Source organism: Ipomoea triloba, chromosome 9 (assembly GCF_003576645.1).
Source record: "Ipomoea triloba cultivar NCNSP0323 chromosome 9, ASM357664v1".
Classification (NCBI taxonomy): Eukaryota; Viridiplantae; Streptophyta; class Magnoliopsida; order Solanales; family Convolvulaceae; genus Ipomoea; species Ipomoea triloba.
The window spans coordinates 5504021-5520225 of record NC_044924.1 but is presented as its reverse complement, the minus strand read 5'-3'; the positions used below and the strand labels follow the sequence as shown (position 1 = coordinate 5520225).

Below are 16205 nucleotides of genomic sequence, written 5' to 3'. Positions count from 1 at the left end.
ATCTAAATTAAATTTGATCAACAGCTCAGATCTAACCACATGAACGCACCTGGGACCTCTTCCGCACCTGAACCCGCCATATATATATATATATGTATATATATATATGTATATATATATTCCATGCATGCAGCGGATTACAAAGTTTTAACCGAGAAGTAGTTAGCTTTCACACCACCAAAATGTAAGTATTTTTGTAATGCTTCATCCTAGAAGTTCTTTATGTAATGTAGATTGCTTTAGAAGGTTGATAAATTAACAAAAGTGTTAATTACTTCCCACAAATCACCGAGAAGTTAACTTTCTAAGATCACCTTTGAGTCCCAACTTTTCGTGTTGCAACTTTTCGTTATAACTTTAAGACTTTAACTTTCTGCTCTTTTCTTTGCTATTTTAACTTTCTTGTGAAGTTAATCTTGGAGATTCCACTATTTGCTCAAAATCTTTAGTAAAGTTAATTCATGATGAGTTTTTTCTCTCTTCATTTTTCAGTAAACTCTTACTAAAATTCTCCCTAAAGTAAACACAATATCTAACTTCACAACTTCCAAATATTATTTAAATTTTTATTTCATACAAAAATGTTATTTAAGTTTAATAACACGTTTGAAATACCAAAATATACATTTAATTAGTTGATATAACCACAAATCACAATCGTAATTATAGTCCACGACCATAAAGTTTACCAAAGCAGATCGTTATATATTTAAATTCTCAATATACATAATTTACCAACATGGAAATTCTTTTTTTCTTTGGAAAAAAAATCGAAGAAAATGTGAAGTATTCTGTGAAATGATATGATTCCAAGTATGAACTTACTATAGGAAAGAAAGCATGCGCTGAGGAAAATTATTTGCATTGAGAGTATGAAAAAGCATGCATACATTGTCTTGTTTTGGATTAAGTACATGATAAGATTTAAGATAATTTGAAAGGGTCAAAATTACATCATTTAAAAAATTCGAAGTTGCAAATGATATCGAATAATATAAGCAAGAAGAGGCAGGCAGATAAAATTGTAATTACATTAGATATATAATATAAATATAATAACATTTTGAATGATTCAACATGGAATTTAATTGCATTTAGATCAGAGTTATTTTTATAGTTGAATTACTGCTGGTCTTGAGTGGATTCATTTGGCCATGACGACTAGGGCAAATTATTGCTACGTGGACCATAATCAAATGTACATTTTTAATGTACTAAATGTACATTATTTTTGTACTGAATGTACATTATTTTTATACTATAAAAATAATGTACATTCAGTACACAAATAATGTACATTCCCTGAATATAATGTATATTATTTTTATACTGAATGTACATTATTTTTATATTGAATGTGCATTATTTAATAGTATGGTCCACACAATAATGATTGATTGGGGCAAATTATGGTCCACACAGCTATGTGGACCATAATCAAATGTACATTTTTAATGTACTAAATGTATATTATTTTTGTACTGAATGTACATTATTTTTATACTATAAAAATAATGTATATTCAGTACACAAATAATGTACATTATTTTTATACTCAATGTACATTATTTTTTTATTGAATGTGCTTTATTTAAAAGTGGCGTACCGCGTAAGTGTATTGTGATGTAGCATATAAAATATTCAAAGTCAACAGCTCCCACGCAAACCTAAAATATTACGGAGTATTAAATCCTCAAATATATAATTATTACTATATATATTTTTTTGTACGAAAATTATTATTTAAATTTAATAACATGTTTGAAATGCTAAAATATATAATTATTACTATATAAATAAATCTCCAATAGTATACAGGTTTTAACAATAATTGTCAACTTTGAATTTATGAAGTAATTTTCTGTTATTTTTGTATTTGTTCTAGAAGATGTCATGATTTTTTTTGGGGGTACTAAAAGTCATTGTTATGTTTCTTCAACAAGAAAACTCAAAAGTTATTATACATTTGTAGTTTTGTACCAAGACATTCTTCTTCAGTATTCACAGAATCATGATTCAAAGTGGCATCCTATTATTATATATTAACACTTCATTTGTGGACGAAGTCACGTAACCAAAAAAGTCACATGTGTAGGAAATATATTCTCGAAAATCTCTTGAAAATGGAGAAAATACAAACTCACGAAAGATAAATAAAACTGGAAATTAATTTACGAAAGGTTAAGATAAAACCTGGAAGTAGAAGGGGACAAATGAAGATAATCTCGGGTAGGTCGGAAGGCCGAGTTGAGTTGTCTCCCTCGTTAAAACCTTATTTATTGCCTCACGGGGTGCTAAGAGCGTTGCGATATAGGTTTTTCAGGATAGAACGTACTACGATTCCAACGTTTGAGCACTCAAACTTGGAACCCGATGAACGAGAACGCGGGATGAACAAAAACAAAGGTGACTTGAACACAAGAAGATGATTTATGAAAATGACACCGGCCCACTCATTTTTTACTTGATTTCCTATCCATTAGATTTTGATGATCAATGGTTTAGATTTATTCACAAGTTCTCATATAGAGCTTTCTGTTCATAAGAGTGATCAATGGTTTAGATTTATTCACAAGTTCTCATATAGAGCTTTTTGTTCATAAGAGTCAGTATTGACTCCACTGAGGCTCGAACCCACCACCTCTCGTATATATATAATTTTTGAGTTATAATTACCCTGAATTACTGAGTTCGGTCTAATCCATTATATTTACAGGATAGAAAGTGAAAGATGATTTTGCATAGCACGTAGAATTTTTTTGTCATGATTACTTTTGTATTTAAAAAATGTTGAAAATTTTCTAATAATATTTTATGTTATTTGATATGATTTTTTAGTATTATTAAATGTAAATTTTAACTTTCATATAAGGGATGTTCTCCATGGATTCTTTCTCCAAATCATTTTTCGGACATTGGTCCAAACTGAATTTATTCCCCTTTGCAATGGGAGCAAAGCTTGGTGAACAATTTTTCATCTGAAATCTTTCTAAAACTTTGCTTATATAGGTTTCTTGAGATAAACCCAGTATGTCCCGGGACCTATCTCTATGAATTTTAATGCCAATAACATAAGAGGCATCACCCATATTATCCTTCATGTCAAAGTTCGTAGAGAGAAATTGTTTCACATCACGAAGCATCTCCTTATCATTGGTGGCAAGTAAGATGTATTCACCACCGCACCTAAGCAACCAAACCGCATGAGAACCGATATATATATATATATTCCGGTTCTGGTGTGAACACTTGTGAACTCCTATCTACGGTTTAGATGAAAGATCATTTGACCTAAGTGTTTGAAGTGGTGCATTGATGTATATTATTTATCATGTCAAAAAATTATAAACCACAAAATTAAGTAAGATTAAAGGTGCAGAATGGATTACATACATGTCCACTTGTAAACGGAAGTCTCTTTAATTTGTTTTACTTTTCTTGTTAAATTAATAATTCAATAAAAGTGGCGTACGTGTGTATTGTGTAACATACATATAAAATCATCTTCATAGTCAAAATATTTACGCGTTTCCAATGCCTGATGCCTATAAATATAATTCTCCATGGGATGGATTGAATCAACAATCATATATATCATCAGCTAAGCTAAGGATACGAAAATGAAAAGCCCAATGTGTTTTGCGGTTGTAGCATTTATTTTTTCCTTAATTTGTTTCCCAGCAGCCTGCAGTAGCATTCATGCTCATCATCAAGATTTTGTGCACTGTCTTTCCAGCAAGCTCAGAAATAATGCCACCTCTCAGGTACTCTACACTCCCAGCAGCCCATCATTCTTGCCCATCCTGAATATGTCCGCCCAGAATTCCAGGTTCACCGGGCCCGGAACCCCCAAACCTGTAGTCATCATCACACCTTTACGGGAATCCCACGTTCGAGCTGCACTCATTTGCTCCCGAAAGTATAACATCCAGCTGAGGACCCGAAGCGGTGGCCACGATTACGAGGGCGTTTCCTTTGTTTCCAGCCTCCCCTTTGCCATTCTGGACTTGATCAAGTTCCGGTCGATCGAGGTTAACGTTGGGGAGAAGTCGGCGTGGGTCCAAACCGGAGCCACGCTAGGTGAACTCTATTATAGCATTGCTAATAAGAGCGACACTTTAGCTTTTCCGGCGGGTATTTGTCCCACGGTGGGCACGGGTGGCCACATCAGCGGCGGCGGCTACGGGATGTTGTTGCGAAAATATGGGTTGGCGGCGGACCACGTGATTGACGCCCGAATCATGGATGTTAACGGGAGAATTCTGGACCGGAAATCCATGGGGGAGGATCTCTTCTGGGCTATCAGGGGCGGCGGCGGCGCTAGCTTCGGCATCATACTCGCCTGGAAACTGGAACTGGTTCCCGTGCCTGAAACCGTCACCGTATTCAATATTTCCAAAACCCTGGAACAAAACTTAACAAACCTATTGTATAAATGGCAGTTTTTCGCCAACAAGGCCGACAGAAACCTCTACCTCAGAGTCGTCCTACAAAACACCAACACTACTGGGGAGAGAACAGTAGAGGGTTTGTTCAATGCACAATACCTCGGAAGATCCGAAGCCTTGCTAGCCATGATACAGAAAGGATTTCCAGAATTGGGCGTCACCAAATCCGACTTAACCGAGATGAGTTGGATCAACACCGTAACCTATCACTACCCCGTCGACAGCCTACTCAACCGCTCCTTCAATCTCAAACAACGGAGCTTCAAGATCAAGTCCGACTATGCCAAACGCCCCTTTACCCCCCAAATTTTCCAAGGAATGTTGGAACTGTTTAAAGAAGAAGACATCAACGGGCCGAATATGCAGCTTGTTCCCTATGGAGGGATAATGGATGAGATTTCGCCCTCAGAAACGCCTTATCCACACAGGGCAGGTAACCTATTTTTCCTCGGATACGCCACTGGATGGGACGAAGTCGGCCAAGTCGCGGCTCAGAAGCATCTCTCGTGGATTCGCAAGCTTTACGCTTACTTGACTCCCTATGTTTCCAACAATCCCAGAGAATCCTACTCCAATTACAGGGATTTTGACCTGGGACAAAACAATTTGGTCGGGACAACCAGCCTGGATCAGGCAAGTTCTTGGGGTTATAAATATTTCATGAATAACTTCTATAGGCTTGCCAAAGTGAAGGCTTTGGTGGATCCAGATAACTTCTTCAGGAATGAACAGAGCATTATTCCACTTTCATATCCACTTTGATCCAATTCATTATATTGCCTTGCCGCCACAACGTAACATACATTTATATATGCATGCATTCTAGCTATAGTTACAATAAAATTTTTTTAGTTTCCCGCCCTCTCTTTGTATTGTATTATTGTTATTGCAAATTTATCCTTTATCATTCATTCATGTCATACGAATAAAACATACTCTTTTAATTGTATTCTTCAAAATACATACATTTCTTTGTTTCTGTACTTTGTAATTTTAATTATTCATCAATAATAAAGTTCTTTATTCTCATGTATGTGAGTCAATAATAAAGTTCTTTATTCGCATAATAAAAATTATACAAGTCACACAATCGGTCAAGTCTATGATAATTGCTTGTTACTCATGATATAATAGATATTGTAGTGTTTATATATCAAAATTTGATACTATTTAGGATAAAATGATTTTTACTAGCTAGCGATAAATATTGTAATACTTGTAACTGAAATTGTGATACTTACAAAGTGTAATTCTAACGTAAATATTGTAATACTTATATGTGAAATATTACTTATTAAAAAAATTGTAATATACTTTGTGTAGAAAATTTAATACCAAATTAAATAAAAAATGAAGGGTTACTTATGATAGATATTGTAATACTCATATGTGAAATTGTATTACTATTTAGATTAAATTGAATGTTAATTATAATAAATAATATAATAACTGTAATTGTGATGCATACACATCCAAATTTTTACAACTCATCATGTCTCACACTTAAAGATCCATAAGAAAATATCACCTATATTCCGGATAGTGGAAGTAGTGTTATCGCCGATTCCACCTATATTCCCGATAATGACGAAACTATCTTCCCTAACCCTGGTTTCCACATATTGTTAAATTGTTACATTATTCGGTCTCCACATATTGCATGCAAATTTACATTTTTCCAAACCTTAAAAAAGAAAAAAAAAACAAATAGAGAGAGAATGAAAGAATAAAATAAAAACAACACCTTATTCGGTAGTTACATATTGTCATTTCATGGTGTGACTATTTTCTTTTGATTTTTTTTCTTTGTCAGTTGAAATGTCAATTAATGACAAACTGTCACATGTAACAAAAACTGAATGACTTTTATAAGATATTATTTTAAAATTTTGTTCTTCATTAAAATGACGACTTGAATATTGACGTGATCAACATATTTTGTCAAAAGTATCTATTATTATTTAATGTTGTTTCAAACTAATTGTGTTAATAGTCTAAAAATATAATAATATAAAATCAAAAGAAGCTATCAAATAATTCATATTCTTTCTCTTTTGTCAAGAGACCTTGACAATATATAGCTATTCCAAATTTCCATGCAAAATATAGAAAGTCAATTTATCAATAAAATTACGGCGTATTCTTTTACACCTCCTTATATTTTCTTTAATGTTTATATAATAAAAAAAAACAAATATTATTATATGATAATGAAAGGGCTCAACATCTTTGTCAGAATTAAATTAAACCAATTTATGTCAACATTTTAATATTGAATTATTTGGTCCTCAGTTATATTTTGTTTTCATATGATTAAGAGCTATGGCGTTTGGTTGGAGAGAATTACAATTCCATTTTCACTTAATTTTCACCTAATTTTGAATGCAACTAAATTGCTTTATTTGGTTGGAGGAATTGCAATTCCCTCCTTTTCATGGAATAGAATCCCATGGCCCCCTATGGGATTTTAATTCCATGGATTTTAGGAAGAAAAAAAAAAAAGATAATGCTGAGACAAAATTACTCCTCCATTTTTTACCTAAAATTTATGTCTGACCTTTTCTTCTAGATTATATCATGTATTATTTTTCGACTTCCCTTTGTCTTCTAGATTATATCATGTATTATTTTTCGACTTCCCTTTGTGTATGTTTGATATGCCATTCAACGAACTATCCAAAAACTTCAAAAACAAACAAAGTAAATTGCAAAAATAACAAGTAAATGATGGTGGTTAGAAAAGTAAATTGCAAAAATAACAAGTAAATGATGGTGGTTAGACTCTCTAACTTGAATGGTGTCCCATGTTAACCCAAATGGACTCATTACTCAAAAATCGATGCTATTCCCCGGCAACTTAGCTAGATGAGGCAATTCTACAAACGCTTTGCATGCCTATTTCCTTCAAACTCCCTTTTCTCAAAGGTAAGTAAGAAATATGAGAGGTGTGGCTATGGTGTAGCCCTATTCAGTAAGAAATATGAGAGGTGTGGCTATGGTGTAGCCCTATTCTCATAGGTGAAACACAATTCTAAGTATCTCTTGCATAATTTGGCCATAACTATGAAGAGTTAATTCAATTTCACCCAATTCATAACCAAGTTCAACATGAAGATAATACAAAACCTAAATTATGCAATCCGATTCATATTGGGATTCATACTCAAGGAAGTTCAATTCAAATCCTATGAATGTTTAACTACTCAGGCTTGAAATGTAAAACTATAAGCAATTGAAGTAATAAACATAAAAATCAAAACTTTAAGAAATATAAATGCAAGAATATGAAATAGAGAACTTAACTTTATGATTTAATTGGAAGAAATAATCTGGAAATTGAAGTTGAATGTTGGAGTTACGTTCTTCCTCTAAATCTTTTAATAAATGGTAGATTACAAGTGTGGGAAAGTGTTTGGAAGGTTTCCTAGAGAGAGATTCTAAAAGGAGAGTTCATACATTCAAAAGTATTTAGAAAATAACCACCAAAAGGTCATTATAGCTGGTAATTCGCGCCTCTTTTGAAGGTTTTCAGGACAAGGAGTCACGGTGGGACTCAAATGTGAAATATTATGATAAGTATTTTAGAAATTAACATTTCATATTTTATGTGGTAATTGTTATGAACATTATGTGGCACTTATGTTTGTGTCACAATTTGCTCTATAATTATATGAATCATTAGGAAAGTAATTTGGCATAATAATTATGTGCTACAGGCCATGAATGTTAGATTTATCCCACTAAAATCAAACTTGATATGTTTATCAAAATTATGGGATAAATATAGATACTTATGCCTAATTTCGTTACATGGTATTCTCTAATATCATTAGGGAAAATTAGATATCATATGATGAATACTTTTAAGTTATGTATTTGATAGAAGCAAATGATAAAAGTACAAAGTATTCCCAAATTCTCAAATTCCTATTAAAAGGAAATTTGTTATCCCTCCTATTAAAAGGAAATTTGTTATCCCTCCTTCCAAATATCCATTATTAAAATTGAGAAATAAACAGAAAATACTTATTCTCTGATATCCTTTCAACAGTCATAAGTTTCTGGTTAAGTCATTTGGTAATCCCTCAAATTCCTAGACATCCTCTTAAAAATAGAGGGACCAATCAATAATTTCTGCGCAGCATCATGTGCTTTCATATGAAAATATTGAGAAATCTCCTCTTTAGATTTTGTTTTGGGATTACGGAAATATCTGTTGTATTCTATTTTATCCCAATAACATATTATTATTTACACTCCTTATATATCTATTCTGGAAGTGATAAGTTCTTCCTCTATAAATTACAATAGTAATTCTATTGAGAGATCATATCCTCAATATTTTGAACATATGCATGATCCATGTTCAGTTGAGGATCACTATCTCTCAATGGTGATAGTTCATCCCAAAATGAATGATAAGATCATTCTGGTAATAAAAAGAGAAATGCGAAGGTTTTTACGCAAGTAAATGAGAACGGAGAAATCAGAAGAGAGTATAAACGAAGAAAATATAAGAGGATGTGAACAAAAGTGTAATAAACTGAAGCTAAAAGCTTGACTTTATTCGTATAATACTGTTCAATATTCATGATGATGAAAAATTAACAAACTGTGACTGAAAGATTCAAATATATTATCTCGATGTTGTATACATCTGAGTCAAACCAAATTATCCACATCATCATACGATATACCATTACAATTATCATTTAGTTTGCGAAAATGTTGTGATTAGACCAAAACATGTATTAATAATTTTGGAGACATCATACTTGATATATTTTTATTTAAATCTAGCTCACTGCATATAAATTCCCTATAAACTTAGTACGTGTAAACATTTTTCAATCTGCGTTTTTATTCTTAGTGTGCAGTCGAATTATTATATCATCACCATTGCGTATCTTTATGAGCTATATATATTGACCTGGGACAAAACAATTTGGTCGGGACAACCAGCTTGGCTCAGGCAAGTTCTTGGGGTTATGAATATTTCATGAATAACTTTATAGGCTTGCCAAAGTGAAGGCTTTGGTTGATCCAGATAACTTCTTCAGGAGTGAACAGAGCATTATTCCACTTTCATATCCACTTTGATCCAATTCATTATATTGCCTTGCCGCCACAACGTCACTTTGATCCAATTCATTATATTGCCTTGCCGCCACAACGTAACATTTATATATGCATGCATTCTAGCTATAGTTACAATAAAAATTTTTAGTTTCTCGCCCTCTCTTTGTATTGTATTGTTGTTATTGCAAATTTATCCTTTATCATTCATGCATGTCATACAAATAAAACATACTCTTTTAATTGTATTCTTCAAAATACATACATTTCTTTGTTTCTGTACTTTGTAATTTTAATTATTCATCAATAATAAAGTTTTTTTTATTATCATGTGAGTAAATAATNAAGTCTCCAAATTAAAAAAAATATGTAATTAAGTATTTCAATTTCATAAAATTAATCAAATAAATCGACTTAACAGGTAACTAATAGGTTAATGTTGACCACTAGAAACTCAAAACGGCACCCTGAACAGTAAAAAAAGATGATTAAAAAAATTAAGAAAACAAGTCTTCTCATATCTTTCTGTCCCTATAAAATTAAATTGATACAAATAATATTCTTAGAATTTCTTTCGATGTAGTATTGATCAATACTTAGGTCATCCCCAATTGTTAATTTTAGTGGGATTTTACAGACCTAAAAACAAGTGCATGAGCTTTTAACAAATGAGAATGGGTAATTTTAGTGTGTATTTTTCTCCTGCAATATTCAGTTTTTAGCTGACATTGTGGGCCCCCTTGTGAGGAGAGATCTGCGCCTCACAGTGCGTGAGGCGTAGATTAAGCGCCCAGGCGGGCGCGTGCACTGCACCCGCCCCTTGGGCGCGTTATACTATTTTTTTTAAAAAAATTTATTTTTTTTTGTCAGCTTTGTTTTGTATTTTTTTTCTTCTACCTCATTTTCTCTTTCCTAATCACACTTACAAAATCTCATCAAAATCTACACCAAAATTCAAAGTATTGGAGAAGGCCTTATAGTGGTCAAATCATGCGCACGAGTTGTTTTGGAAAGATTTAGCTAGGCAGATTTGTTTACAATAGTAATATTGTTATTAATCTTCATGCCCTACTATATTTATTGTTAAATAAAATATTAATATAACGGGGTTAATCTAGGCAAGTTTGTCATTATGTTGATTTGGTAATCATAATGTTACAAATTTGACATTCAACAGGAACAGTCTATTGGCCTTTTGAGTCAAAATTTTGGATAAATAAATTATACCTTTAATAAAATTTAATAGATATATGGAGCAATTTTCTAATTTTAATTTTCACAGTACACTAACAAATTAAATTACAACATAAATAAGTAATTAACCTTATAGTGCTTAATCATATGAAAACAAAATATAACTGAAGACCAAATAATTCAATATTAAAATGTTGACTTGGTTTAATTCTGACAAAGATATTGAGCAAGCCCTTTCATTATCATATAATAATATTTGTTTTTATTATATAAACATTAAAGAAAATATAATGAGGTGTAAAACAATACGCCGCCGTATTTTTATTGTTAACTTGACTTTCTATATTTTGCATAGAAATTTGGAATAGCTATATATTGTCAAGGTCTCCTGATAACAGTAGAAAGAATATAATATGCATGGTTTGGATAGCTTCTTTTTATTTTATATTATTATATTTTTAGACTATGAAAAGAAAATAGTTTGAAACAACATTAAATAATAATAATACTTTTGAAAAAATATGTTGATCACGTCAATGTTCAAGTCGTCATTTTAATGAAGAATAATATATTAAAATATTCTTATGAAAGTCATTCATTTTTGTTACATGTGACAATTTGTCATTAATAAAGTCATTCATTTTTGTTACATGTGACAATTTGTCATTAATTGACTCATTCATTTTTGTTACATGTGACAATTTGTCATTAATTGACATTCTAATTTTTGTTACATGTGACAATTTGTCATTAATTGACATTCTAACTAACAAAGAAAAAAATTAGTCAAAAGAAAATAGTCCCATTATGAGATGACAATATGTGACGATTGAATAGAGTGTTGTTTTTATTTTATTCTTTCATTCTCTCTTTGTTTGTTTGTTTTTTTTATTTTTTCTTTTTAGGGTTTGGAAAAATGTAAACTTACATGCAATATGTGACGACTGAATAATTCAACAATTTAATTAGTTTTTTATTGATAAATTAATATTTAATTTAGTATATTATTTTCAACAAATCTTACCCTCAACGGCAGGATTATATTGTTAACTCACACAATCTTTCATTAACTTATTGAATCTGTTTAGGATTATGTAATTAAAATAATTATTTTACACCTTTAAAAAATTTATTTTTTATACACATAAAATCCTATATAAAATGTTTTAAATCTTTGATTGACGGAGAAGTGTACAAACACTACTCGAGGGTTTAGAAAAATGTAAATCGGGTAATATTGAATTCATATACACAAAAATGTCAAATTGTCCTGTTTTGGATTAAGTACATACTAAGATTTAAGGACATTATTTGAACAGTTCTTATATCGTGGACCGCGGTCCCAAAACGACGCCGTTTTAGTAAGTGAGAGACGGAGCCCCGTAATTGACACTACAGTTCATTCCAAAAGATACTGCCTTACATTTGTTTTGATATTATCGAATGAAACTGTAGTTATATCAAAATGTAACTGTAGTTGTGTTGAAATGTAACTGCAGTGTATATGAANCATTTTTGTTACATGTGACAATTTGTCATTAATTGACATTCTAACTAACAAAGAAAAAAATTAGTCAAAAGAAAATAGTCCCATTATGAGATGACAATATGTGACGATTGAATAGAGTGTTGTTTTTATTTTATTCTTTCATTCTCTCTTTGTTTGTTTGTTTTTTTTATTTTTTCTTTTTAGGGTTTGGAAAAATGTAAACTTACATGCAATATGTGACGACTGAATAATTCAACAATTTAATTAGTTTTTTATTGATAAATTAATATTTAATTTAGTATATTATTTTCAACAAATCTTACCCTCAACGGCAGGATTATATTGTTAACTCACACAATCTTTCATTAACTTATTGAATCTGTTTAGGATTATGTAATTAAAATAATTATTTTACACCTTTAAAAAATTTATTTTTTATACACATAAAATCCTATATAAAATGTTTTAAATCTTTGATTGACGGAGAAGTGTACAAACACTACTCGAGGGTTTAGAAAAATGTAAATCGGGTAATATTGAATTCATATACACAAAAATGTCAAATTGTCCTGTTTTGGATTAAGTACATACTAAGATTTAAGGACATTATTTGAACAGTTCTTATATCGTGGACCGCGGTCCCAAAACGACGCCGTTTTAGTAAGTGAGAGACGGAGCCCCGTAATTGACACTACAGTTCATTCCAAAAGATACTGCCTTACATTTGTTTTGATATTATCGAATGAAACTGTAGTTATATCAAAATGTAACTGTAGTTGTGTTGAAATGTAACTGCAGTGTATATGAACAGATACTGAATAACAGTTTCACTTTTGTGTTTTTATATTATCGAATGAAACTGTAGTTATATCAAAATGTAACTGCAGTTGTGTTGAAATGTAACTGCAGTTGTGTTGAAATGTAACTGAAGTTGTCTTGAAATGTAACTGCAGTATATATGAAAAGAAAGTGAGTGGTGCGAATTCATCCGTCTATTTTCATTAATCAAAACGACGTCGTTTTGGGACCGCGGTCCACAATGCATTGTGGACCACGGTCCACGATATAATTTGCGTTATTTGAAAGGGTCAAAATTACATAATTTGAAAAAGTCAAGTTGGTAGTGATATCTATTATCTAATAGAAAAATATTTCATGGACTACCAAATTTCTATTTCCAACTTTTACTTCCATTTGTGTTCAAATTTGATTAAAGGAACAAAAAAGATGAATGGATAAACATAATTGACCCTCTATTAAATTAACTAATGAAGACATGTCATGTTATAAGTAGTATAATTTGAAAGTCCACGTAGAATTATTCTATCTAATAGTCTTCGAAGCACAAAGAGGCCAGGGCCGGTCCTGAGCACGGGCGGGATGGGCGACCGCCCAGGGCCCCATGATAGAAGGGGCCATCCATATATATGTATAGGTATACATATATCTATTATAATTAGTGTTATAATTATATTAGAAAATAAAAAAAAATTAGTGTTATAATTTATTAGAAAACAAAAAACTAAGAATAGATGTGACGGTAGGAAGCTGAGAATCGACGCTTAATTAAATAATTTAGAAATAGAATCAACACGGGGAATCGAGGACACCTAATTATCTTTTATATATTAGAATTGACATCCTAACCGGCTAACCCATTCGTCTTCTTCAATAATAATTTTTCCAATTCGATTATCAACGATTGTTCATTTGTTTGCCAGTTTGGACCCCATTGTTCGTTGTAACTTGTAAGTTTTCTTCTATTTGTAATTTGTTCTATCTTTATTTTCAATGCAACATTGCACACATGTAACACAACACACCTATCGGGCATTAGGGATTTTGGGCTATAAATCTATAATCCTCTAATGAGTAATGTTTATTTAGATAATGAATTTTGTGATTTCTGTAATTCTAGAATATATATATATATATATAATTTTTGAGTTATAATTACCCTGAATTACTAAGTTCGGTCTAATCCATTATATTTACAGGATAGAAAGTGAAAGATGATTTTGCATAGCACGTAGAATTTTTTTGTCATGATTACTTTTGTATTTAAAAAATGTTGAAAATTTTCTAATAATATTTCATGTTATTTGATATGATTTTTTAGTATTATTAAATGTAAATTTTAACTTTCATATAAGTGCCCATTTTTTAAATTTCGCCCAGGGCCTCTAAAATGTTTGGACCGGCCTTGAAAGAGGCCAGCTGACAGATAAATAGTCGTAATTAAGGTTTTGCTGACGTACAGAAAGCAACAACCTGCTGGCGAAGTCTTTGTGTGTTTTTTGTTTTTGTTTTGTTTGTTTGTTTTTTTTTTTTTTTTTTTTTTTGTTTTATTAATTTAATTCAATAAAAGTGGCGTACCGCGTAAGTGTATTGTGATGTAGCATATAAAATATTCAAAGTCAACAGCTCCCACACAAACCTAAAATATTACGGAGTATTAAATCCTCAAATATATAATTATTACTATATATTTTTTTTGTACGAAAATTATTATTTAAATTTAATAACATGTTTGAAATGCTCAAATATATAATTATTACTATATAAATCTCCAATAGTATACAGGTTTTAACAATAATTGTCAACTTTGAATTTATGAAGTAATTTTCTGTTATTTTTGTATTTGTTCTAGAAGATGTCATGATTTTTTTTGGGGGGTACTAAAAGTCATTGTTATGTTTCTTCAACAAGAAAACTCCAAAGTTATTATACATTTGTAGTTTTGTACCAAGACATTCTTCTTCAGTATTCACAGAATCATGATTCAAAGTGGCATCCTATTATTATATATTAACACTTCATTTGTGGACGAAGTCACGTAACCAAAAAAGTCACATGTGTAGGAAATATATTCTCGAAAATCTCTTGAAAATGGAGAAAATACAAACCCACGAAAGATAAATAAAACTGGAAATTAATTTACGAAAGGTTAAGATAAAACCTAGAAGTAGAAGGGGACAAATGAAGATAATCTCGGGTAGGTCGGAAGGCCGAGTTGAGTTGTCTCCCTCGTTAAAACCTTATTTATTTAAAAGTTTTGTAATATATTATATATTTATATCATGAGTAACAAGCAATTATCATAGGCTTGACCGATTGTGTGACTTGTATAATTTATTATGCGAATAAAGAACTTTATTATTGACTCACATACATGAGAATAAAGAACTTTATTATTGATGAATAATTAAAATTACAAAGTACAGAAACAAAGAAATGTATGTATTTTTGAAGAATACAAATTAAAGAGAGTATGTGTTTATTCCGTATGACATGAATGAATGATAAAGGACAAATTTGCAATAACAATAATACAATACAAAGAGAGGGCGGGAAAACTAAAAAATTTTATTGTAACTATAGCTAGAATGCATGCATATATAAATGTATGTTACGTTGTGGCGGCAAGGCAATATAATGAATTGGATCAAAGTGGATATGAAAGTGGAATAACGCTCTGTTCATTCCTGAAGAAGTTATGTGGATCCACCAAAGCCTTCACTTTGGCAAGCCTATAGAAGTTATTCATGAAATATTTATAACCCCAAGAACTTGCCTGATCCAGGCTGGTTGTCCCGACCAAATTGTTTTGTCCCAGGTCAAAATCCCTGTAATTGAGTAGGATTCTCTGGGATTGTTGGAAACATAGGGAGTCAAGTAAGCGTAAAGCTTCCGAATCCAGGAGAGATGCTTCTGAGCCGCGACTTGGCCGACTTCGTCCCATCCAGTGGCGTATCCGAGGAAAAATAGGTTACCTGCCCTGTGTGGATAAGGCGTTTCTGAGGGCGAAATCTCATCCATTATCCCTCCATAGGGAACAAGCTGCATATTCGGCCCGTTGATGTCTTCTTCTTTAAACAGTTCCAACATTCCTTGGAAAATTTGGGGGTAAAGGGGCGTTGGCATAGTCGGACTTGATCTTGAAGCTCCGTTGTTTGAGATTGAAGGAAGCGGTTGGTAGAGGTAGTGGGTAGGCTGTC

General features: G+C 31.6%; 1 protein-coding gene and 1 pseudogene across 1 annotated transcript; one reads left to right on the top strand and one right to left on the bottom strand.

The window, feature by feature from the left end:
* The first annotated feature begins 3573 nt into the window (after positions 1 to 3573).
* Positions 3574 to 5407, top strand: LOC116029109 (berberine bridge enzyme-like 26). Its single transcript, XM_031271006.1, has one exon. The coding sequence runs from the start codon at positions 3621 to 3623 to the stop codon at positions 5208 to 5210; it is 1590 nt and encodes a 529-aa protein (XP_031126866.1). The 5' UTR covers positions 3574 to 3620; the 3' UTR covers positions 5211 to 5407.
* Positions 5408 to 15572: 10165 nt separating this feature from the next.
* On the bottom strand, positions 15573 to 16106 carry LOC116028816 (annotated as a pseudogene).
* Positions 16107 to 16205: the final 99 nt, after the last annotated feature.